Genomic DNA, 24,551 nt, shown 5'->3' with positions numbered 1-24,551 from the left:
TCCATTTATTATGCACACTCACAGGCACACACAACAAACACACACACACACACACACACACTCACATGAATCAGTATTCTGCTGTAGTAAAAAAAACAGTCCTTGAAACTGTTAGCACTAAATACCACACTAACATGGAACCAAGTGACTTCTGACACTTCTTTGGAGGTCAAAACAAATCTGACTGTTATTGAAAATATTTCTTACGATAAGCAGAAAGGAAAGGAAGGCCTTGAACTACTGCAGAAAGTGTAAGAACGGAAAGAGGAACTCAGACAAAAGGAAAAGAGAGCGGGAGGTTAAAATAATGTCTGAGCCATTCTGAGACCTCAGTAAAGCCAGGTAACAGAGGATGATGAGGTGAACACAAACACTCTTTAGATGTAAACAGAGGTGGAGCCCCACACAGGAATCCTACACTGCTGATAAAGATCAACAAGCTCCTTCAGGATTGCTTATACGGTGTCCAGGAGAACGATCTGGATGAAGGAACATGATGAATCTGAAAGCCAGGAAGATAAATATCGGTGCTTTAGAGGCGTAGCTACAGAAGGCATGCTCACAGAGCCTGATGAGGCAGAAAGAGACTTGGTGGAAGAAATGAAAAGATGCAGAGATAGAGAAAACCAGAGAGTTAGAAGATCAGGAAGGTGTTGGTCATGTTTTTTTTTTTTTGGACCTGGCTCTTCAAAAATGTTTCATTAAAGGAAGACAGATTAAAGGAAGGAAAATATGAATGAATGTGAATAAAGACTTAAAGATTTAAAAGAAACGAATCCTTTTTCTTAGAATGAGAAAAAAGGAGTGGGTGGAAGTAATGGAAAGTGTTATTCAGTATATGTTGATTTCTCTCAGATTTCTATGTTGTTGTTTTTTTATTCGTTTATCAGAGGATTAGATGTTAATCAGCATTCATACTTGGTTTCATAACACATACACTCAACATCTGAGACAACAAATAAAACAGTTAAAAGGAACAAAATGAAATTACCTCAATTGCCCCCAAACCATAAACTTTGCTTTTCAGGAATATTATTTGTGCATATACGGTTTCATAAACTGTCAGAATAAATCTGCATTAAAAAGGGGTAGAAATCTAACGGGATCCGAACAAATGTTTTTAGTTAACGTAATCGAAAGATTCAAGTAACTGGGATGAATTAAAATCACCACTGCAAATAAGAATAAATGCATTAATATAAACCTTTAGCTTTTTGTAATTACTGTCAGAGCTGCCGATATAAAAAAATCCACCAAGTAACAAACTTCTACAAGTCTACAAATGTGTCTTATTTTGTCTTGCCTTGCTTTGTCTTGTCTTCTTTTGTCTGTTCTTTTGTCTTGCCTTGCCTTGCTTGGCCTTGCCTTGATTCCCTTCTCTTGTCTTTCCTTGTTTTGCCTTGCCTCACCTTCCCTTCCCTTTCCTTCTCTTCTTGTGTCTTTCCTTGTTTTGTTTTGTCTTGCCTTGTTTTGTCTTGTCTCGCCTTACTTTGCCTTGCCTTGTTTCCCTTTTCTTGTCTTTTCTTGTTTTGCCTTGTCTTGCCTTCCCTTCTCTTGTCTTTCCTTGTTTTGTTTTGTTTTGCCTTCTCTTGTTTTGTTTTGTTATGTCTTGCCTTGTTTTGTCTTGTCTCGCCTTACTTTGCCTTGCCTTGTTTCCCTTTTCTTGTCTTTTCTTGTTTTACCTTGCCTTGTTTCCCTTTTCTTGTCTTTTCTTGTTTTGTTTTGCCTTCTCTTGTCTTGTTTTGTCTTGCCTTGTTTCTCTTCTCTTGTCTTTCCTTGTTTCGCCTTGCCTTGCCTTACCTTGCCTTGCCTTTCCTTGCCTTGCCTTGCCTTCCCTTATTTTGTCTTGCCTTGTTTTGTTTTGCCTTGCCTTGCCTTCTTTTGTCTTGCATTGTTTTGCCTTGTCTTGAATTCCCTTCTTTTGTCTTGCCTTGTTTTGCTTTGCCTTGCTTTGCATTCTCTTGTCTTGCCTTGTTTTACTTTGCCTTGTCTTGCCATGTTTGTTCTTTTCTCATCTTGATGTCTGTTCTTTTGTATTTTAAGTACATCATATACATGAAATTGACCTACATTTTGGTTGTCTTCCCTTCTAAAGAGGTAACAGAACTAACAATCCGTGCCCATTAGGTAGTCCCTTCAGTTCAGCTAATTTTGCAGAGCCCTTATGAAAGATGTTAGAGATGACTTTTACCAGGGGTGTCTTTTAAAAAAAAACAAAAAAACCCAGTGGAGGATTCAAGGACAACACCAACCATCCTCAGCAATTCAGAACAAAAGAAAATAACATACCTTCCATTCAGTTTCTTGGTACCTTTATCTCATATGACACTCAAGGTCAAAGCCAAATCTCGCAGAATTTGCAAGAGAGTTTTTTTTTTATGTATCAGTGTCTCCCCATTAAAAGAACTGCAGTAATTTTGGGTTATAAATCAAGTCTTAAAACTGACAAGAAGATTTAATTAAAGAAACTGACTGGGATTTTATGACATTTGCATTAGAAAAAACGACACTTTTAACTCACTGGTAAATATGATGTAGTCTTCATAATCAGGAGAATTTAACTGTGTCCATGTTAAACATTGAATGTCTTAGTCATGTCCCACTTCACAGCGGTGGTTAATATTTTGTTTTTAGTTTTTATAGTTTTTTTTTAAATAAATATTTCTCTTTTTCCCTAACCTGCTAGATGCAATATATTCATAGAAAAGTTCCCCAAAAAGTTTTTTGTGTTTTTTTCACACAAATGTTTGTATCGTCAAAGTAAATGTTGATATCAAACCCATTTCTGCTCTCTGTGATGCCCCAAGTTCTTGTTCATATGCATCTAATATATAAAGGTGTTTATCTTCAACCAGTAAAATTCAGTGTAAGGTTATCAACAGACAGACGTAAGGTTATCAAAAACACACGTCTCACACACTTGGGGAAGTCTTGGCTTAATGGTTAGAGAGTTTGACTCCTAACCCTAAGGTCCTAACTGCCCACTGCTCCGGGTGTGTGTTCACGGTGTGTGTGTGTGTGTGTGTGTTCACTGCTGTGTGTGTCCACTTTGTATGGGTTAAATGCAGAGAACGAATTCTTAGCTGTATGTCACGTCACTGAAAGACAACCAGAGTCCTGACTCATTTTAGATCAGACTCGTGGCAAGGAAATAATTAGTTTGCTTATACTGATTGAAAAAAATCCCATTAGTCAATTTCCAAATGGCAGTAAATATATATATATATATATATATATATATATATATATATATATATATATATATATATATATATATATATATATCTTCATTGCTTTGAATATCTTAGAAAATATATTGAGTAAATATGCTAGATGATACCATAAAGACCTGCATTATAATAATGTGATTTATTCTTATGATATATAGCTGCTTCTACAAAAATAAGAAGCTTATTCTTGTTCAAATAGAATTGATGTATGTTATATATACACGAGCAACCAAATCAAGACTTTTATATATTTTTATTACTACAGGAAAGAGCCATTTGTGGGCGAGTCAGAAAAATAACAGCCACTTTGTGTGGTCTGTGTCTCTGCTGAATCGTGTCTAATGCATCATTCTGTGGTAATTTAGTCCCTAAATGCACCATTCAGTGTCCTGAATTACTTCAGAACTTATTGCTCTGTAATAAATCAGGAGAGAGATATTGCCCTCTACAGGGTGCCCTAGAAAGCACATGGAGATCTTATGAAAGTAACTTGTTAAAAAAAAAACATCCAAATTCATCCATTAACCTGAGGCCGGGTATATTTTATTGTTTTAAATTTAACAAATGACCTGAAAAATAGCTCATCACACAGAATAAGATAACAATGAAACAGTGAACCAGAGTTTCATGGGTTGTATACTAGTACAACCATATACAAATAGGAAAACATTTCCAAATTGTTTTGAAATTGTTGTACATAGATTTGCACTCAAGCTTGTACTAATCCCTCCAGGGTTCTCTGACTTTCTGATCAAATATGAAAGATTAAAATAAAATCAAGCAAACTGTGATATTCAGAGGGAACTGAAATAGTTCATATTCATTCATTCATTCATTTTCTACCGCTTATCCGAGCTATTCTTGGGTCACGGGGAGCCTGTGCCTATCTCAGGTGTCATCGGGCATCAAGGCAGGATACACCCTGGACGGAGTGCCAACCCATCGCAGGGCACACACACACTCTCATTCACTCACGCAATCACACACTACAGACAATTTTCCAGAGATGCCAATCAACCTACCATGCATGTCTTTGGACCGGGGGAGGAAACCGGAGTACCTGGAGGAAACCCCCGAGGCACCGGGAGAACATGCAAACTCCACACACACAAGGCGGAGGCGGGAATCGAACCCCCAACCCTGGAGGTGTGAGGCGAACGTGATAACCACTAAGCCACCGTGCCCCCCTAGTTCATATTCGTATTGCATAATTATATGTCTTCAATGGTAGGAGTTTAAAAGAAGACACCGTGTAGTTACAATTTCCCCAATTTAAATAGTTTTCTGCAGAACGAAGCACAAATTTTGAAGCTTTTTATTTTATTAAATAAAAATAAAACAAAAATCCATAAAATGCTGAAGGGAATGATTGTATGAATAATGTGTCATTGACGTGACAGTTTTCTGCTCACGTATCATCATCCCACTGTCAGTCTAATCTATCCAGCAAATTAAAAACACTTTAAAATCTAATCATCATGGATCTGGAGATGTCGTTCAACAGTTCCTATTCGGATCCTTAGCCCTTCAGTTTTGTGTAGTCAATTTTGTGTAGTCAAGTTTCTGGTGTCAATCAGTATGGATCTGGAAATAAGCGCTGAAACTCGTTACAGATCCTGATTATCTGGAGCGCTCTGTAATTGATGATACCAACGATCAGCGCTCTCGGGCGCATCATTAGGGTTTACGAAGTGATTATAACAATTCTGTAATCAATGCTCAGTTCTGTAGTCAATCATTAGTCCACTTCAATACCAAGTCATTCAACAGAACTAGAAAATAGGATCATAATTTTGGAGCAATCATCAATAATCCCACCATTAACACTCCACCTCATCAGCGAGGGTCTGAACATGTAGCCAATCATCAAAGATCTGGAGATGATTATCATGGCTGTCCAGACAATAACCAGGACTTGGGACGTTTTATCACTTGTCTGTATACATAATAAAAAATGAGCTTAATACATCTAGAAAGTTTGTAAGCACCAACACAAAACAAAGAATAAATTATAGTTTTTTGGGTAAATTATCATAGGTGCAAAATCCCTCATCATGAGAGTCCTCAAAGTTGGAGGGATATGTATCAGATATACAGGGTGGGTAGAAATATTGTGGATCTTCTACAATGTCCACAAACTCTTCGTTGTCGTCATAATCGTTATAATAGTCTGGTACTTGCGCGTAAATGCTTTCAACCTCGTCGACATCAGGTGTGTTATGGATGGATAATTGCTCCAGAGGCAGATCCAGCTCCTTTTCTTCATCCATCATGTAGGATATGTCATTAGAAACCTTTAGAAAACCCACAGCTTGAGAGTCTTCGAGGTCCGAGGTCAGCGAATGTGGTTTGTTCTGAACAGTCTCATCCGTGCTCCTGTAATCATCATGTATGTCCACTTCTGAGTAAACTGGTTCAGATTTAAAGTCTTTAAATTTACAACGGATGGCTAATTGCTCTGGGTTCTTCTGATCATCTTCTTCAGCTTCTTCTTCTTCTTCTTCTTTTTCACCCAGGACACCGAAAATGTCCTCAGGGAAGGCAGCAATGTCAGGAAGTGGATTAAATTTTTGGTTCTTGGAATGTAATTTCGGTTTGGTAATCATGGCATAAACTGGATCTTGGTTGTTACTTGGGAGAGAAGGAGTGCTGCAGATGTTCTCTTTTCTGGCACATTCACTCAAGCTGATGGAGCTCAGTGAAAAGCTCGTGGTCAGTTTTTTTTTCGGATGCTTCACTTGTGATGGAGGCGTGTAGGTTTGCTGGGAATTGTTGGGAATCTGCTGTTCTTTGGGTCTCGTTATAGATGGTTCCACGTTTTGGAATTTCTTGAGAGCATCACTGATGATTGCAAAGAGCTGTTCACTGTGATTCGTGGCGAATTCAAAGTAGCCTTCGCCGGACACACATCTGCGACCTGCTTCAAAGTTAAAAGCCAGCTAAGGAGCAAGAAAAGAAAATTTCATTAAAAAAAAACATATTATAGGAGAAAACAATTTTAGTCAGAAGTGCTGTGTAATATTTATCCAAACAAAACCTACGTGAAAGAGAAATTCTTTACTAGCTTACCAAGTCTTGACCAAATTTCCTGATGAATCGATACGGCCATGTAAGCAGAACCTGCTTTGTTTGGTAGTCCTTAAGGAGTAAAGAGTCAGACTGTGGTGTGAGAATGTATTCTCCATACAGCTTACACCGCAGTGCTGCCTCTGTAGACATGGCAATTACCAGGAAATCCCGCACTACACAAAATCAGGAAAACACAACATTACTTTCACTACTGATGCAACTAAAATCAAAACGCACTGAACAAAATGTATCGGTGATAACTAACAACACATTGCAAGTGGTTGCTAGCATAGCAGATTAGCTTGTGATACATGTTAGCTTGTTAATTGGTCAAATTAAGGATATACACTCTCTCACTCATTCATTTTCTACCGCTTATCCGAACTACCTCGGGTCACGGGGAGCCTGTGCCTATCTCAGGTGTCATCGGGCATCAAGGCAGGATACACCCTGGACGGAGTGCCAACCCATCGCAGGGCACACACACACACTCTCATTCACTCACACAATCACACATTACGGACAATTTTCCAGAGATGCCAATCAACCTACCATGCATGTCTTTGGACCGGGGGAGGAAACCGGAGTACCCGGAGGAAACCCCCGAGGCACCGGGAGAACATGCAAACACCACACACACAAGGCGGAGGCGGGAATCGAATCCCCCAACCCTGGAGGTGTGAGGCGAACGTGCTAACCACTAAGCCACCATGACCCCCTAAGGATATACAGTACTGTGCAAAAGTTTTAGGCAGGTGTGAAAAAATGCTGTAAACAAAGAATGCTTTCAAAAATGGAAGTGTTAAACATTTATTTTCTTAAATGAACAAAATGCAGTGAATGAACAAAAGAGAAATCTAAATCTAATCAATATTTGGTGTGACTTCCCTTTGCCTTCAAAACAGCAGCAATTCTTCTAGGTACACTCGCACATGGTTTTGAAGGAACTCGTCTGGTAGGTTGTTCCAAACATCTTGGAGAACTAACTACAGATCTTCTGTGGATGTACAGTAGGTTTTCTCACATCCTTCTGTCTCTTCATGTAATCCCAGACACACTGGATGATGTTGAGATCAGGGCTCTGTGGAGGTCATGCCATCACTTCATGCTGGTTTGAAGGCAAAAGGTAGTAACACCAGATATTGATTTGATTTAGATTTTTCTTTTGTTTGCTCACTTTCCATTTTGTAAATTGACAGAAATCAACATTCATTATTTATATTTCTGAAAGCATTCTTTGTTTACAGCATTTTTTTTCACACCTGCCTAAAACTTTTGCACATTACTGCATATTTAAATCCATGAACACAAGTGTTATAATTTGCACGCCTGAGATAGGCACAGGCTCCCCGTGACCCGAGGTAGTTCGGATAAGCGGTAGAAGATGAATGAATGAATGAATGAATTTTACTTGAGGAAGTGAAAAGGAAGTGTAGTGAAAAAGTGTACAAGCATAACATTTTATCTATTTATTTCCCTTCCTTATCTTTCCCATACTGCTTATTATGTTTGTTTCCCTTTTCTGTCTCTAATTTTCTTTACTACACTTTCCTTCCCTTTCCTTTCCTTTCCTTTACTTTTTTCCTTTAATTTGCTTTCCCATCCTGCCCATCCCATTCATTTGCCTTTTTTTTTTAATTCAGTTCCTTTCCTTTTTTCCTTTCCTTTCCTTTCCTTTCCTTTCCTTTCCTTTCCTTTCCTTTCCAGTGTCATTCTGTACAAATCACATTTCTCTCTTTCTTCTCTTCCCAGGTGTTCTTCAGTGCTGTTGTTCCCGCAGACAGCAGATCCGGATGTGCCGTTGTGCCAAACATGGCTGAAAAGATAATCAGGCTGTAGCAGAGTCTGCACCTGCCATACGTTTCGCCCACAATCCATTGCGCCCAGAAAGAGAGTGAGAGAAAGAGAGAGAGACCCGATTACTCTGCAAAAGATTTCACTTCAATCAGGTGCCTACTCTTTCAGTGGAAGCATTTTTCTCCTCCTTTGCACGGCTCTTTAATTTCATCCTCTGATGCTCAGCAACAGGGTTTTTTCCCTCTGTCCATTTTAAGGCAGCTTCACTCTGATTCTTTCTTTTACTAAAGTAAAACTTTTTCTTCGTACACACTTTACACACGCATGTCATGTGCGCACGTTCTGACGCTGATGGTTTCAAGCGTTCTGCATTGTGCAGCTGTAAACGTTCAAAAGCACACGCAGATTTATTTATTTCTACTGACACAAAATACAGAGGCACGAATACACTACTAAAAGAGTCGTCTATATTGTTCCTTCACTAACACAAATACAGTCTATGATATTCCTTAAATGTTGGCTTCTTCTAAAGAGATCTTATTCTAAAGAAATGTACAAATATTTTCACTGAAATGTGAAATGACTGTTGCTTCCTGCCACAAAAATGTGGCAAAAAACACTGACTTGGACAGGAAGAGGTCATTTGGTTGCTAGGGCACACACAGTGAAACATACTCAAATTACTACATGTTAGTTGTATCAGGTCCTCATAATGATGTTCTTGTCCATCCAGCATACAAACAACAGTGAGGAATCTGGCCTCGTGTCCACACGACTGTATTTCAGGTCCATGTATTGAGCATCTATACTGTACTTCAGCTACATAGAAATTTAAAGAAGATTTAAAAGTTTGGGCAAACCTGACCATCACACCCATATGTAGTTCTACTACAGACCTCTACCTACAGTTTTCCCTCCACTCACTTTGTGACAGTGCTCCTGTGCACAAAGTGAGATTACACAAAGACATGATTTTGACTTGACTCAACCCCACTGAACACCACTGGGATGAACTGGAACACCATCTAAACCCCAGACCTCCTCACCCGACATCAGCGTCTGATCTCACTAATGCTCTTGTAGTTGATTGATCACAAAAAATCTAGTGGAAAACCTTCCAGAATAGTGGAGAAAATAGTATAATATGGGTGTGATGGTTGGGGGTGAACAAACCTTTGGGTATTTAGTAACACTGTAAAAACCTGGGCGACACATGGACACGGAATGGTTCAGAACATCATCATGTGCTTGTTTCTAGTTACTGTTCATCGCTAGTGGAGGTTGTGACTGTTAGATGCAGGCCATTTTATTTACCACAGAAATTCACTACTGTTTTTATTGTCGTGTATACATTCCTTCCAGCGCTAATGTGAAGGAGGCACTGTGTGAACTCTGTGGTGCAATTAGAGATCTGCAAAAAAACAAATCTCTATTATGCTAATTCTAACATATAGACTGCTTATCAGGTTACACGTGATGCACTTGATGTAGCTTCATATCCTTAGTTCGGTGTTGTTATGTAGCTCCATTTTGTTTTATGTAGCTCCATGGTCCTTTCATTTCACAGGGCTGTCACGTGTCACACATTGTGTGTGACAGTCACACATTTTGTTTTTTTGTCATGCTCTACCGCCACACATCGTATTTCTCACGCAGAAAAACTTTTCGGCTAAATCATATATCATATAGCAGCGCCCAAAATGTATCAGTCCGCACCGCTGTCTCTATGGAACCGGGCAGGAATCAAGCGCGTGTCAGTTCTTAGTCGAGCCTGACAATTATCAGCCAATCAAAAAACGAGGCTACACAATAGCCAATCAGAAAATAGCACTATCTGGGTAAGATTTAACGCAACAACCAATGAAAAAAAAAACATTCATTAGAGAGGGTATTTTCGATGGTCGGTTTGAAACATTGTCCTCAATCATGACACTAAAAATGGCTGGGCTTGAGCTGAACTGTTTTAAATGGGAGCAACATTACAAATGATAAAGGAGTCCAAAAAGGCGACAAACACTTACAATAAACAACACCAGTCATAATCTCTCTCTCTCTCTCTCTCTCTCTCTCTCTCTCTCTCTCACACACACACACACACACACACACACACAGACACACACACAAATTAATAAATGGAAATTAAACAAATACTTACTATTTGGTTAAATTGCGGTCAGTGATCCTTACCATACAACAACTCCCCCTATTATTGTTTTTTTTTTGTTTGTTTGTTTGTTTGTTTGTTTGTTTTTTTTTTTTTTTGGGGGGGGGCCTTGGTGTCGGGATGGGGGGTTGGAGATGTCACGCTTGCCTGTCTTCAAAACTTGAGAGCCCCGATTTCACTATGTACTGCGTCAGCTATATACGGTTGAAATGACAATAAAAGTTTCTTGACATGATTTCTTGACAAAAATAAAAATCTATTTGAGGTACATAGATAAGAGGCCTTGAACACACTAATACTGATGTGTTTATATTTTCTGTTCTACTCGGCTTGATCCACCCCCAAAGAAAGAAAGAGGTCTTCTAATATAGGAATACATTTTCACTTATAGACAAGGTAGAAAGGAGTCTAATTCTTTTGCACAGCAACAGATGTTATAACTATAGCTATAGTTAGAAATGACCTAAGAAATGATTAGTAAGTGTGATAGCGCAACATGTTTTCACCTGAAAAATTGGTAAGTTAACACACTCACACCCACACACACACACACACACACACACACACAAACTGTTTTTTCCTTATTAGGAATGCATTATAACATGATATCCATGATGTTCATAGAAAGGGTTACAAATATAACTAAAAGAATGGATCGGCTGTGCAAAGATTTGTATCTGTTGTTACTGTCTGTATGTGTACAGTGTTAATGGTGTGTTTGCTGTGAGAGTGTAATTATCACTGGGAAATGTTAATCAGCACCGATTGTCAAAGCAGTGATTAAGAAGCCTCTCGATGACCTCGGGTTGCAATGAGACAGACGGCTACGAGGAATCCACAGGTCCATTTAATACAGAAGTTTGAGCAACAGAGGGTAAGTAATTGACTGGAGTCACTTTGCATATTAAACACAGCAGTGCGAGATGAGAGCTGTAATTGCTTTTTGTCAGTGAAATTTCAGCCTCACCCAAAGCAGACGTCTGATACAAGACCTTCTCTTGTGTGTCTGGTTTTGAGGGAGTGACTGATCTGACTCTAAATAAAGTCTCTTCTGTGGCTGTGCATTCTATTTTCTGCTTGAGTAGCATACGCTCTCAAACCGACAAGGAAGGAAGTGGCACTTTTGTACGTCCTTTTGTTTCTGACACTTTCAGATCATTTTGCACTATTAGTCAGATTTGCACCACAGAGCCTTCCAACTCTTCTCTTGATGATTTATTTTATTTTTTTACTTAGATAAAGCCCTGGTCTTAATTTCTCACTAATGAGCAATGAGCTACAATGAAAAGAAGCAAAAGCATGCTCAAAAAGTTGCTAGAAGTCACCAGATGATGTGGTGGAATAATTTGCATATTCACTGGTTCACCAACAATAATTTCCATTTTCAATTAAAGAAAGAAGTCATTTTTGGTCATGGCACCACAAAGTGTTTTATGCATTTACAAAACACTGCACAGGCATAATGAAGCAGTGGAAGTGAGTTGTTTACAAAAGAGAGATGACGAAACACTGACAGATGAGATTATCCACCTAAACTTAAAAAACTGTAAACGCACTACCCAACCAACCTTTACCATTTCTCTCAATCTCTCCTCATTAGAACTAAGGAGAGAAACTTAAAGAATAGCATGTTCTGCAGTTAAAGCTCTGAGTTGTTGATCAGGGATCAAGCCCCAGCACTTGACAAGCTGCCGCTGTTGGGCCCCTGAGCAAGGCCCTTAACCCTCACTGCTTCAGGGGTGCTGACCCTTGCGCTCTGACACCAACCTCCAAAGTCTGGATATGCAAAGAAAGAAATTCACTGTGCTGTAATGTATATGTGACAAAATAAAGGCTTCTATTCTACCGAGCTTGTGTTTTCCAAACTCTGAATAAATTGAAATGCCAAGCTCACACCTAAGCTGAGAATCAAACCCACAACACTAGTATTTTGGAACAGACACATTTTCACTGCATCGTTCTACCATACATGCTTTAATCACCCTAATGTAACACTATAGTTGACAGAAATGCTATTTCTCCTCCCTGCTGCAAAGGCAAAAGTGGTTTACATTGAACTTCAATCCCTTTCCATCATGACTTTGTTTCAAATTGCATTGTACACTTTATACTTGACTCCCTATCGAAGGGTTCATCAATCATATCCGCTAAGGGCCGGTGTGACTTCAGGCTTTTATTGCAACCAAGCAGGAGCCACACCTGATAATCGATGGAGGGCAAAGATGAACAGATTAAACAGTTTGGAATCAGGTGTGTCTCCTGACTGGTTGGAATGAAAACCTGCAGCTACATCAAATTGAATACCTCCAATCTACTACCAAGAATGCTGTGGTAAATTTAGGTAAAAGGTCGGCATCTTGCCGATGGAAGTAACCGCATGTTGCCTGTATCCGATATGATAAACATTGCCATTCACTCTATCATGTAGCTGTATAAGAAGCATGATTCCTGCGTCAGAAAACAGCCCCCAAAACCATGACATGATGTGTGGACAGAGGAGAACTGTTCAAAAAGTTCAATTTTGTGATAAGAGCAAGTTTCATCCCATAAACTACAGCATGTTCACCAAACTAGGGAAAAACTGAACCCAAAGTGTGTAAAGAAGTCAGTGAAAGCTGGAAGAGGAGGTGTCATGGTTTGGGGGATGCTTTCTGCAGCAGAAGTGAACCGAGATCACACCAGAGCAGTGTGCGACACTAGAGGACCTGGAGCCAGAGATGTGCTGAAGTCATTCACAGGGCTCTCAAGTGTCACGCATTGAGCATGACAGTCACTCATTTCTTTTCTCACGCTCTCCCGCCGCCACACATCGTACTTCTCACACAGAAAAAAAAAATCCTTCAAGCTGTTTGGTAAGAGCTAGTTCAGTGGTTAAGATGGTGGATTCCCAGTGATCTTGATCACTTCTGCTCTCTGGAAATGCCTGATCCATCCTGAAGCCCTACACTGCTGCTGGACTACTGGAACAACCTTTAGATAGAGGAGCTAACTGTAGGGAAATGGTTGCTAAGTAGTTAAGCTGTTGGACTTGTGATTAGAAGGTTGTGAGTTCAAATCCCAGGGCTACTACTCAGTTGTATTAAATGAGATGCATGTCACTCTAGATAAAGGAGTCTGTCATGCCGTAAATGTAAATGACTGGGATAAATCTTCGACCTCAATTCTGTGAACACTTTACTAAACTCTAACGTGTCCCCATTCCCCATTAAATGAATAAATCTGCACTTAGACTAGCTCTTACACCTCTGCTCTTTGCATTGTGCTCCTTTGGCACTCAGTTGGTGTCACGACTCTTATCGTCCTCTGCTTGATATATTGCTTTGCTTGGATTTTAGAATTGGCTTTGGATAAAAGCATCCGCTAAAAGAATCTGCTAAATGTACCTTATGTGTAGAATATGTGAAACACCATACGGACAATTACACATGATCGAGGGCGAACAAAAGAGCTGTGAGGCAGCAGCACTACCCTGTGGCGCCACCATGACTCCTATTATTGTCAATTATCTGGGTATAGTTCACGACGACTCATTGAATTTCCCACAGATTTTTCCCCTATTCCTCTTCCATGCATTAATATCTCTCTCTCTCTCTCTCTCTCTCTCTCTCTCTCTCTCTGTCTCCCTAACTTCAGTCACCCTCAAATAAGCTTCACTTCCTCTTCAGACGTTTTTTCTTATGCCGCTGCACATACAGAGCCCGTTTCAGACAAACACGTCTCTGTCCTTCTATTCTTGCAGGACTGATACAAAGTGCATTCGATTTTAATTCACTCCTCGCACGTGAGCTTGAATGCCTCCGAGCATCCAAAAACTCTGTAGAGACACTGTAGACTGTCTCGACCCCATAAGGAAGGGAAAGTCAGATCTATTTTTCTATTTGATTTGAGACACACAGCAGACACACACAGCTGAGGACAAGGAAAATACACCACCTGCTTTTAATGGAATAAAACCCGGACACCTGTGACCCGGTGTCTCGGGCCTGAGGATCTGGAAGTGAAAATGATGACGCACACATGAACACAAGTTCAGTTCACTAATACTAGAATTAGCTTTAGGTGTCTGTGAGAGAGGATCAATAAGAGCTCTGTGTACTCAATAAGTTATTAACCTCAGCGCTGTTGAATTCTCAAATCTGATTGGCCAGATGACCTTGATGATGTCATACTCTATCGGTAGCTCTGAAAGTAGTTCCAGCTGCTTGGAGAATGATATGTAACCTACACAGGAACTTGTATGTTGGACACCGCATATAAACAGAGTAGAATTGTAAATATGGTTAATAATTTTAATGTAAGGATCTGTTTATTTGTTTCTTTTGCATTTTTTGGAAGGAGTCTCCAGTTTTAGTAAACTGTAATTGTCATTGGTAAAGCTGTAACTGGAAGAATTCAGAACAGAGAATGATTGATTTTTTTTTAAGGGCTGTAACGTTCTCCACACTACGCACTTACACTATGCACTATTCACACTAGCGACTAGTGGATGAATTTTCGAAGGTTGTTATTGTCAAATAACAAAATGGAACATAATTTTTTTTTTTTTGCTAACCAGAAGTATAAGCCATTTCAGACCCCATGTCAAATGATTTCAATTGTATGCAACGTGATGCTGCTAGCTTTAGCAGAATACATACTGTACATTTCTTACAATGTTTAAAAATATATTAAACAACATTGGATAATTTTGAAAGACATTTCTATGTCTTGTATGACTTGTCCAGTGTCGTCGGCATTCTTGTCAATATTGTTCATCCTGATAGACAACGCACCCACCCTCACCCCACCGCCCTCTGCCACTACGTAAGCAAAGCTGCGAGAGTTGAGTGCATGAAATGTCCAACATACTGTACCACACTTCACATTTTCGAAGTGCTTCATCCAACTTCCTGTTGTAGTTTTTAGCGTAAACACTCTACAAGCTCTTTATATGGTATTTACACAATATTATAAAATGGCATAGAATAGTGCATAAGTATTTTTTTCTCAAGAGGGAAGGATTTTTGTAATGCTGTAATGTATGATGACAATAAAATCCTGTTGTTTCTCTTTAAAAGAGGATTTGATATTAAATATCCAGTTGACGTATTTCCTGGGTGCGATTTGGAATCATGCAGTAAGTGTTTGTTTTTTTGTTTGTTTTTTTTCATTGCATCCCTTAATGCAATACTAATATTTGCTAGAATGAACAGACTAACTGTAATTAACAACATTACAGCTTGTTTGTGTGCTAGTTTTCTATTCATTATCATTTATCATTGGTATGTGTTTTAATAAAGTGACACTTTTTATTAATAAGTATAGTTAAAAGTATACTGTAAAGTTGAGCTTACTTCACTTCTTTTCTCATTGTGCTGATTGTGCTCAAATAATGACCTTCGTTTTATTATAACACGAACACGTTATATTATTTACAAATAATGACCTTCGTTTAAACACCTTCGTTTTATTATCTTAACGCATCGTTTTTGCTTTTGTCCACCGAACGATAACACCCTGTAGATCTCAATAAATGAAGTTCTTTGTTCTCTCTCTAAAAATAAAGCTAAGTGAAATTATATCATGTCCGAGATTAGCGCGTCTCCATCTCATAGTCTAAACATAGTCATAGTCTCATATCACTCCATCTCTTAGTCTGTCTGTCTGATTGTTGTTGTTTGTTTGTTTGTTTGTGTGAAAAATTATATTTATGAGACAAAATGTTTCCTTTTGGTTGCTGTGCACGTGTGTGTGTGTGTGTGTGTGTGTGTGTGTGTGTGTGTGTCCTACCACTGGGGGCGGTGTCATACAGTGTGTTCTCCTGCATGTCTAGAGCTTGATGATGATCCTGTTTCTGTGATCTACACTCAGCCTGATTCAACTGAAAAAGCCAAAAAAGACAATAATAATAATAATAATAATAATAATAATAATAATAATAATAATAATAATAATAATAATAATAATCAGGGTTAGAAGCCAGTATCACCAGTATAAAGGGGTTCAATATGTGTGTGTGTGTGTGTGTGGGTGTGTGTGTGTGTGCGCACGTGTGTGTGTGCACGTGTGTGTGTGTGCGTGTGTGCGTGTGTGTGTGAAAGAGAGAGAGAGAGAGAGAGAGAGAGAGAGAGAGAGATCAGATTACTCTGCAAAAGATTTCACTTCATTCAGTACATACAGGAAATGCCAGCTTGCACAGCTCTGAGATCCAGCTGTGCAGCTCTGATGTTGGAGAAGCGAAGATGTGCGTCTTGTCCGTGGTCTCGAGCAGGAAGGTGCTGCATTGTTTTGGACATCCCTCAACCTCTCGCTCTCTTATTTTCACACAATCCCTCATCAAGATCACCTTCTTCCCATCGGAACGTTTTTTACTCTCCTTCATCGAAGACTTGCTGAACTCGAAGAGCTCCAGACAGGAGATGCTGTGCATACTGTCAGCTAAAGCTTCGGCCCATACCTTCTTCCATTTCTAAAACACACACACACACACACACACACACACACACACACACACACACACACACACACACATTTTAACCTTTTAACCTTAACCTCAGTGATGAAAAGAAAACCAATCAATTAAAAAAAAATAAATAAATAAAATTAAAGATGCTGTGTGTTTGTCTCTGATAGCAGTGTTTCTTCTGGGGACCAGTCATACAATGCCCACAAGAACCATTATATGTGGTTGTGGCAGCTAAATAGCTCTTGGTTACTGATCAGAAGGTCTGGAGTTCAAGCCCCAGTCCCATCAAGCTGCCACTGTTGGGCCCCTGAAGAAGGCCCTTTAACCCTCTCTGCTCCAGGATGCTGTATTAAGCCTGATCCTGTATGTGACAAATAAAGACTTCTATTTTATGGTTAGAATCTGTCAGATAATCCTGTCCTTCTCTGATTCATTCTCACGTCTATACACTACCTCTTAGCAACGTTTTTCCCCATCGTTTACTCCGAGAACCTCTTCAGATTGAGGAACTGTGCTGAGCGGGTGAAGCTTCACACCTCACACACAGCACAAACACAGCGGTAGACATGTTTGAGTCATATTTTCCACAACTGTACTACTTCTGCTTTTTTTTTTTTTTTTGGTTTGTTTATTTGTTTTTACACGGAAAAAAGAACGATTTTAAAATGTAATCCTTTAACATATTTGCCCCATGAGTAGAAATTATAGAAGTCATTATAGAAATGATAGAAATGATAAAATACTGAATCTTTAATGCATATTTAAAACTAAAATAAAAAAAGGTATTAAAGCGTCAGTAAGTCAAAATGTGTCCTGGTAAACTCTGGAAAGATGTTCAGATGAAAATCAGATCAATAAATCCAGGGCCATCATTACACAGGAGAAGAAATGCTGTTGAAAAAGATTTTCTTAGATGAGATGAATGCAGCCTTTATACTGAATGAATAAATGATTTAAACACTTTATTATTTTATTCACGACTAAATAAAACTAGGGATAAAACACGACTGGGACTGACCTGCTCTTTCTTTATATCTCAGCAGTTTGCCATATATATTATAGTTTATTTATATATATAAAATATAGTGATTAAAAGCAATCTGCTAGATGGCAGCTTGGGTTTCAAGTCAAACTGGAGAATTTAAACACACTGACAATCTCTGTCTCTCATAGGAATCTTGCGCTGTTGTCGTGATTGTTGTCATGATTGTTGTTTTACCTCCTTTTGGTTTTATTTTTTATCCCTAATTGCATTCCTTTTATGCTTGAACACCGGACAGATGCAAAAAGCATTTCACTGCATGTTGTACTCTGTATGTACAGTATGTGTATGTGACAAATTTGATTAGATTTTTTTTCATTTGAAAAAAAATGAAAACCCCTGAACTTGTGTTTAAAATGATCTACTACGTTTTAGATCCACGACACAGACAGACAAACAGACAGACAGACAGACAGACAGACAGACAGACAGACAGACTGACAGACAGACATATAGACAGACAGACAGACTGACAGACAGACAGACAGACTGACAGACAGACTGACAGACAGACAGACAGATAGACAGACAGACAGATAGACAGACAGACAGACAGACAGACAGACTGACAGACAGACTGACAGACAGATAGACAGACAGACAGATAGACAGACACACAGACAGACAGACAGACAGACAGACAGTTTCTTAGGTTTGAACATTAAACTGAAAAAAGAAAACTGGTCAGCGTTACGCAAAAATGTCTCTTGTGCACCCAATCTAGCTACTCAACCCTAAAAGTTTCGGCACCCCATCTATCCACCCTACTCTAAAAATATTGGTACCATATATAGTTACTCAACCCTAAAAGTATCGGCACCCCATCTGTCTATGCAACACTAAAAATATTGCCAATCTATGTACTCAACCCTAAAGGTATTGTCACACCATCTATCCACTCTGCTTTAAAAGTATTGGCACCCTATCTATCTACACAAACTCCAAAATATTGCTACTCTATCTATGTACTCAACCCTAAAAGTATCGTCACACCATCTATCCACCCTGCTCTAAAAGTATTGGCACCCCATCTATCTACGTAAGCTTAAAAATATTGCTACTTTCAAAGTTTTGTCACTTTTACAATCCACTCTACTCTAGTAAATGTATTTGCAAATGCACCTATTTACTCAATCATATATCTATACATGTACACATAAACATATCCTTTAAGCCTAAGAGTCTTTTGGAGCATCGCTTTTTTAAGTGAAGGAGGATGTAAAGGATCTAATCTTTGAAGTGGTCCCACAAATGTAGACAGGATTTAATCAAATCTCCTTAAAACAGTCAGAACTATTTGCCTAATACTGAGAATCACACATCCAGTGGCACTTTCACTCCCTGTGCAGTATTGACTCTTTGTCATGCGCTTACTCAGAAAGTTAACGGTCACTTCTTGTTAGTGCAATGCAAATTAAATGCTCTTTAAAGTGTCTCATTAACACGATTATTACACTCACAAAGTCTATAAAACACAACACTGTAACAGTGAAACACTAACACACACGATCATGAAGACACTCTGCAACACACGCTAATTTAAAGCTTTATACTATCCTTAGCTTTATTAGCCGTTTGAGGCTCACCTTTCCAAAGCGCTGCTGCTGGTGATAGAGCATTCCTTTCTTTCTGACGTCTCCCTCCATCATTCACCAGTCCGACAGCTGTCTGCTGTGTCTTTTCCTGCTTCTCTTTTCTCTCTCTAAAAAATCTAGGCTTTTGTCTCTCTATCGTATCTGTCTTCGCTGTGCGATTTATGTTTTCCTCTTTCTCTCTTGGTCACTTTCTTTTTTTGTCTTTCTTTCTTTGCACTCTATGTTTCTCTCCTGCAGTCTCTTCTTTTGGCGTGTGTGTCTTCATTCCTCTTTTTTTCTCATGTCTCGGATGCAGAAGTTTGTGGCTATGGTGTGTGTGTGTAAATGCATACTTTGTGCATGTGTGACCTTAAATTCACTTCCTGTGAGATGAAGATCTAAAATAAGTGTCTGTAGTTGGTTGAGTGGGTGTACAGTAGGTGTGTGCTTGTGTGTGTGTGTGTGTGTGTGTGTGTGTGTGCTTGTGTGTGTGTGTGTGTGTGTGTGTGTGTTTGTGTATGTGTGTGTGTGTGTGCTTGTGTATGTGTGTGTGTGTGTGTGTGTGTGTGCTTGTGTATGTGTGTGTGTGTGTGCTTGTGTATGTGTGTGTGTGTGTGCTTGTGTGTGTGTGTGTGTGTGTGTGTGTGTATGTGTGTGTGCATGATCCTCGAGCTTGTGAAACAGGCCCAAATACCTCATTCAAACATTTTCTCTTTTTCTCTCTAACTCAGCGATGATCAGCAAGAAAATGGTGATAGATGTTGAAAGCCATGTCACCTCTTACCACACACTTCTCCTCTGCGCAGATGTTCTGTGGCCCAGATGAAAGAGCCATCGTGTTTAGCGCTCTCTTCTGTCTGCAAGAAGAAATGCAGTCATAAATGAGCAAAAACAAAAAAACAAACTCTTTATTAAAGTACTAAAACTCTGCTTCATCACTCTCTTGGGTAGAGATGAATTCCTATTAGCACCGAAATCAGCAGGTTGTCATAATGCATTGTGGGTAATGTAGGGAACCAGTGTGAAAATAGAAATGTTTGAGCTGTTGGTCTACTGATCAGAAGGTTCTGAGTTCAAATCCCAGGATTGCCAAGATGCCGCCTAGCAAGTCCTTTAACCCTCAACTGCTCAGTTGTGTAAATGATGTAAATGTAAGTCACTCTGGGTAAATACGTCATGCCAAATGCCATAAATATAATTTAGCATTGTGGATTGAACCATGATGATGGCTTTGCAATACGATATGAGTGATTTCGCAACAATTTATGATGATTTAAATTTCTATGATAGCTTCAGAACTGCAGGACTTTTTGAGGCAGTGGTTAAGGCTCTGGGTTGTTGATCAGGGTTCAAACCACAGCCACTGTCATGCCCTTGATCAAGGCCCTTAACACTCAACTGCTCCAAGGGTGCTGTATGATGGTCAACCAAAATTGGGATATGCAAAGAAAACATTTCACTGTGCTGTAATGTATATGTGAGAACATAAAAAGGCTTCTTCTTCTATTTAAAATAAATAAATAAATAACACAAAAAAATGGCATTTCATGCTATGAACCTGTACAATGACCTGTACAATGACCTGTACAATAAAGTTTTTAGTTAAGACTTTAGTTTTTCTCTCAAGTCTCTATCAGTGAATCTTTCAGAGTTTATGAGTTTATAAACTATAATTTATTTCCTGGTTGCATAATTACCCATATAGTACACAGTAATAGAAGGGAAATTATTTATAATCACTCTATCTGGTGTCACCCAGATGTGCGTTGGTTCCCTTTTTAGTCTGGTTGCTCTCGAGGACTCTTCCTCATATGTTCTTTTGAGGGTTTTTCTTTCTCGCGCTCATCACCACTGGTTTGCTCATTAGGGATAAAATTTCAAATTTCAAAATTTCAAAATTTTAAACAGTGTTTAACCTCCTGTATTTATATATTTCTGTAAAGCTGCTGGGGGGGGCACGGGGGCACGGGGGCTTAGTGGTTAGCATGTTTCCTCCGGGTACTCCGGTTTCCTCCCCCGGTCCAAAGACATGCATGGTAGGTTGATTGGCATCTCTGGAAAATTGTCCGTAGTGTGTGATTGTGTGAGTGAATGAGAGTGTGTGTGTGTGCCCTGCGATGGGTTGGCACTCCGTCCAGGGTGTATCCTGCCTTGATGCCCGATGACACCTGTGACCCGAGGTAGTTCGGATAAGCGGTAGAAAATGAGTGAGTGAGTGAGAGTGTAAAGCTGCTTTGTGACTATGTCTGTTGTTCAAAAGTGCTATAATAACAAAACTGAATCGAAAAGCATCTGATATAGTAGTGAGTTCATATACAGTAGGTGACAGTCAGCTTGTGTATGCAGAAGGGTATGAATAAAGCTTTTCATCTGTACTGTAACACCGTATAAGCAGTTTGAAGACTTGCGATATTTTGACGTCAGACAACTTAGAGGAAGTTCATACGAACTCTCAGCCTGGTTAGAAGCTGTTATCTGATAAGCACTATACGGAGGAAAGAAACATACAAAATACTAAACCCTCACATTCTAATTAGCTTTTATTTAAATAACACATGGTGCTTGTTTTCTTCGCAGTAATTCATTAGAAATCCTAGCGGCGGTTTAACGGTCTGGTGTCATGGCTATACTTTATACTGGTGAAGATCTTCCAGCAGAAGGATCGTAAGCTTCAGCATCCTGGGCTGCACTTTTGTTTCTTATCAACTGGCTTTATTTATTATAAATCGAAAGCCATTTATCAAAACTGGCTTCTTGTAACTTGATATTGCTTTAATGTGACTATGCAGTATTTATCTTTTTTATTACCCCCGAACCTGCATGTGTGTTATTGCATATCTTTAAAATAAGAGCATTACGACAGACCTGTGAGAGCGATGTTACATATTATAGACCTGAAACCTGATGTACAGCAATGAGAACGTCTCATTCTGTCATCCTTTCTAAATAAAAAATAAAAAGAGTTGTTAATGCTTGTGGAATCTGTAATTATGTCTGCAGCATAGCACTAAACTAAAGTAGCTGTTATTTTATTGTATATTTATTTTTATTGTTTATTTTAGTGATCTGTGGTCTCTGTGAGCTGTGTCTGACTCTGCAGCTATATAAAAGCTTCATTTTTACATATGCACAGCTTCCTTCCCTTTCGTTCATAGACAGAAATAAAACCACAACCTCACGTATTCGCTGAGAATCTTCCGCTTTTTACATATCTGGCCTCAGAGCTTTAGTGCATTTAAAGGAACTAAAATGAAATGTTACAGATTTCCCTGTAACTCGAATGCAGGAACTGAACTGATACAGCTTCCGGTGTCTCACCAAGCAAACCTAGTTCAACCTAAATGAGCTTCTAGCTTCTTTTAACATTTAGGTCATAGCTAATAAAGTCTCTGTTAGGTTTTATTGATGCTTATTGTGCTCAAATGACATCTCACTAAGTAAGTACTGTGCACTTTATCAACTGTAGTGAGTTAGAATGTGTTATCAGAATCAGGTTTATTGGCCAAGTGTGTTGACACAAACAAGGAATTTGGTTCCAGCTGTTTGTGACTCTCAAAAGTATAGACATAAATAACACTATACTATACAAACTATACAAGACGATGCAGACGATGATATACAGTATAGACAGAATGAGTATTAAATATGAATACTCATTCTGTCTATATTGTATCTCATCTGTATTTTGTATTATGACATTTATTTTTTTAAACCTAAAAACAAAAAATGGAAAAAATACAATTAAACCTCCTGACAATAACAATATTACATTATCAGAAAGTTATAGAAAGGATCAGTAATATACACAGAAAATAAAAGTAATGCATCAAAGTGAAAATATAAATGCTAACGCTTTTTATCTATCTATCTATCTATCTATCTATCTATCTATCTATCTATCTATCTATCTATCTGTCTGTCTGTCTGTCTGTCTGTCTGTCTGTCTGTCTGTCTATCTGTCTGTCTATCTGTCTATCTGTCTATTTGTTCCATCAATGTAATGCTGTAATTTTTGTCTATCTATCTATCTATCTATCTATCTATCTATCTATCTATCTATCTATCTATCTATCTATCTATCTATCTATCTATCTATCTATTTTTTCCATCTATGTAAGGCTGTAATTTTTGTCTGTTTATCTGTCTGTCTGTCTGTCTGTCAATCTATCTGTCTGTCTGTCTGTCTGTCTGTCAATCTGTCTGTCTGTCTGTCTGTCTGTCAATCTATCTGTCTGTCTGTCTGTCTGTCTGTCAATCTATCTGTCTGTCTGTCTGTCTGTCTGTCTGTCTGTCAGGGCACAAGACAGTGTACAACCTGTGTATGTGACAACAACAAATCTTGAATATAGCAATACAGCAATAAACAGAGAAAAAACTGACAAAAACAACAATTAACTGCTTTTATGATGCTATTTTTCCTGCCTATGACTTGGAGAAACGGCTTTGAGTTGATCAAACTGGTGGAAATTGCTGTTATGATGGATAAATAAGACATCTACTAGCAAATCCTTTCAGCGTAGAAGGTTTGACATGCGGTGGTATTTTCACGAACAAAAGACAACGGTTCATGTATTTTTCCACAGACTTTAAAGCTTTTATGTTATCTTTCACTTTGAATCGTTTGTAGCAGTCACAATATGATTTGACTTTTCTAGGTTTCTTATATATTCGGTGTAATGTGGAAAAAATTGAGATAGCTTTTAAGTATAAAGATACTGTACAGAACATTTCCTTTAAAGTGATACCATTAAAAATTGTTCACTTTTCATTATTCTCAGTGTCACAGAATACTATTTTATATATTTTTTATATACTTTATATATATATATATATAGTCATGTCTACGGTTAAAAGAGAATATTCAGTATCCTGGATGAAAAGGAAAAATGGTTTAAGACACCTGCGGCCTGTTTTTAAAATTAGTTGTACATTTCATTTCATTTAGTTCAATTTCAGAGAACACCCCGAGATGAGGTTTTTATTATAACAGGCCTTAGTTGCCAAAAAATAAAAATGGAGACAGATATTAAAATGTAAGCGAGAGAAGCACAAAGAGAAATGAAATGTTCTATATAGCAGGAAAATGAAATAATATACAGCAAAATAAAATAGTTTGGGGAATCTAATTGGAAACGGTGCTGTTAGATTACTGGTGCTTAAGGGAACTCGCTGAGTGAAAATTACATGCAAATTGGTCAGAGAGCTCTGAGAAATGATCTCTGAGGAAACT

At 38.6% G+C, this 24,551-nt stretch overlaps 1 protein-coding gene across 1 annotated transcript; it reads right to left on the bottom strand.

The window, feature by feature from the left end:
- Positions 1–3,464: 3,464 nt before the first annotated feature.
- On the bottom strand, positions 3,465–19,658 carry LOC132863532 (docking protein 3). Its single transcript, XM_060896391.1, has 5 exons — positions 19,334–19,658; positions 16,418–16,708; positions 16,030–16,120; positions 6,300–6,472; positions 3,465–6,169 (listed from the first exon to the last, which is right to left on the bottom strand). Exons 1-5 carry the CDS (start codon positions 19,394–19,396, stop codon positions 5,240–5,242), a joined length of 1,548 nt encoding a protein of 515 aa, XP_060752374.1. The 5' UTR covers positions 19,397–19,658; the 3' UTR covers positions 3,465–5,239.
- Between the last annotated feature and the right edge of the window lie 4,893 nt (positions 19,659–24,551).

Source organism: Tachysurus vachellii, chromosome 20, assembly GCF_030014155.1.
Source record: "Tachysurus vachellii isolate PV-2020 chromosome 20, HZAU_Pvac_v1, whole genome shotgun sequence".
Classification (NCBI taxonomy): domain Eukaryota; kingdom Metazoa; phylum Chordata; class Actinopteri; order Siluriformes; family Bagridae; genus Tachysurus; species Tachysurus vachellii.
Note: the sequence above shows the minus strand (reverse complement) of the source record. Positions and strands in the feature narration are given on the sequence as shown.

What these genes read in the sequence shown, in the direction of transcription:
- LOC132863532 (XM_060896391.1), bottom strand. Translation starts at nt 19,396, where the DNA reads ATGATGGAGGGAGACGTCAGAAAGAAAGGAATGCTCTATCACCAGCAG. An exon ending in AGCAGCAGCGCTTTGGAAAG is followed by an intron (nt 16,709 to 19,333) that starts GTGAGCCTCAAA and finishes TGTGTGTTTTAG; the next exon opens with AAATGGAAGAAGGTATGGGC. An exon ending in TGTGCAAGCTGGCATTTCCT is followed by an intron (nt 16,121 to 16,417) that starts GTATGTACTGAA and finishes TGGCTTTTTCAG; the next exon opens with TTGAATCAGGCTGAGTGTAG.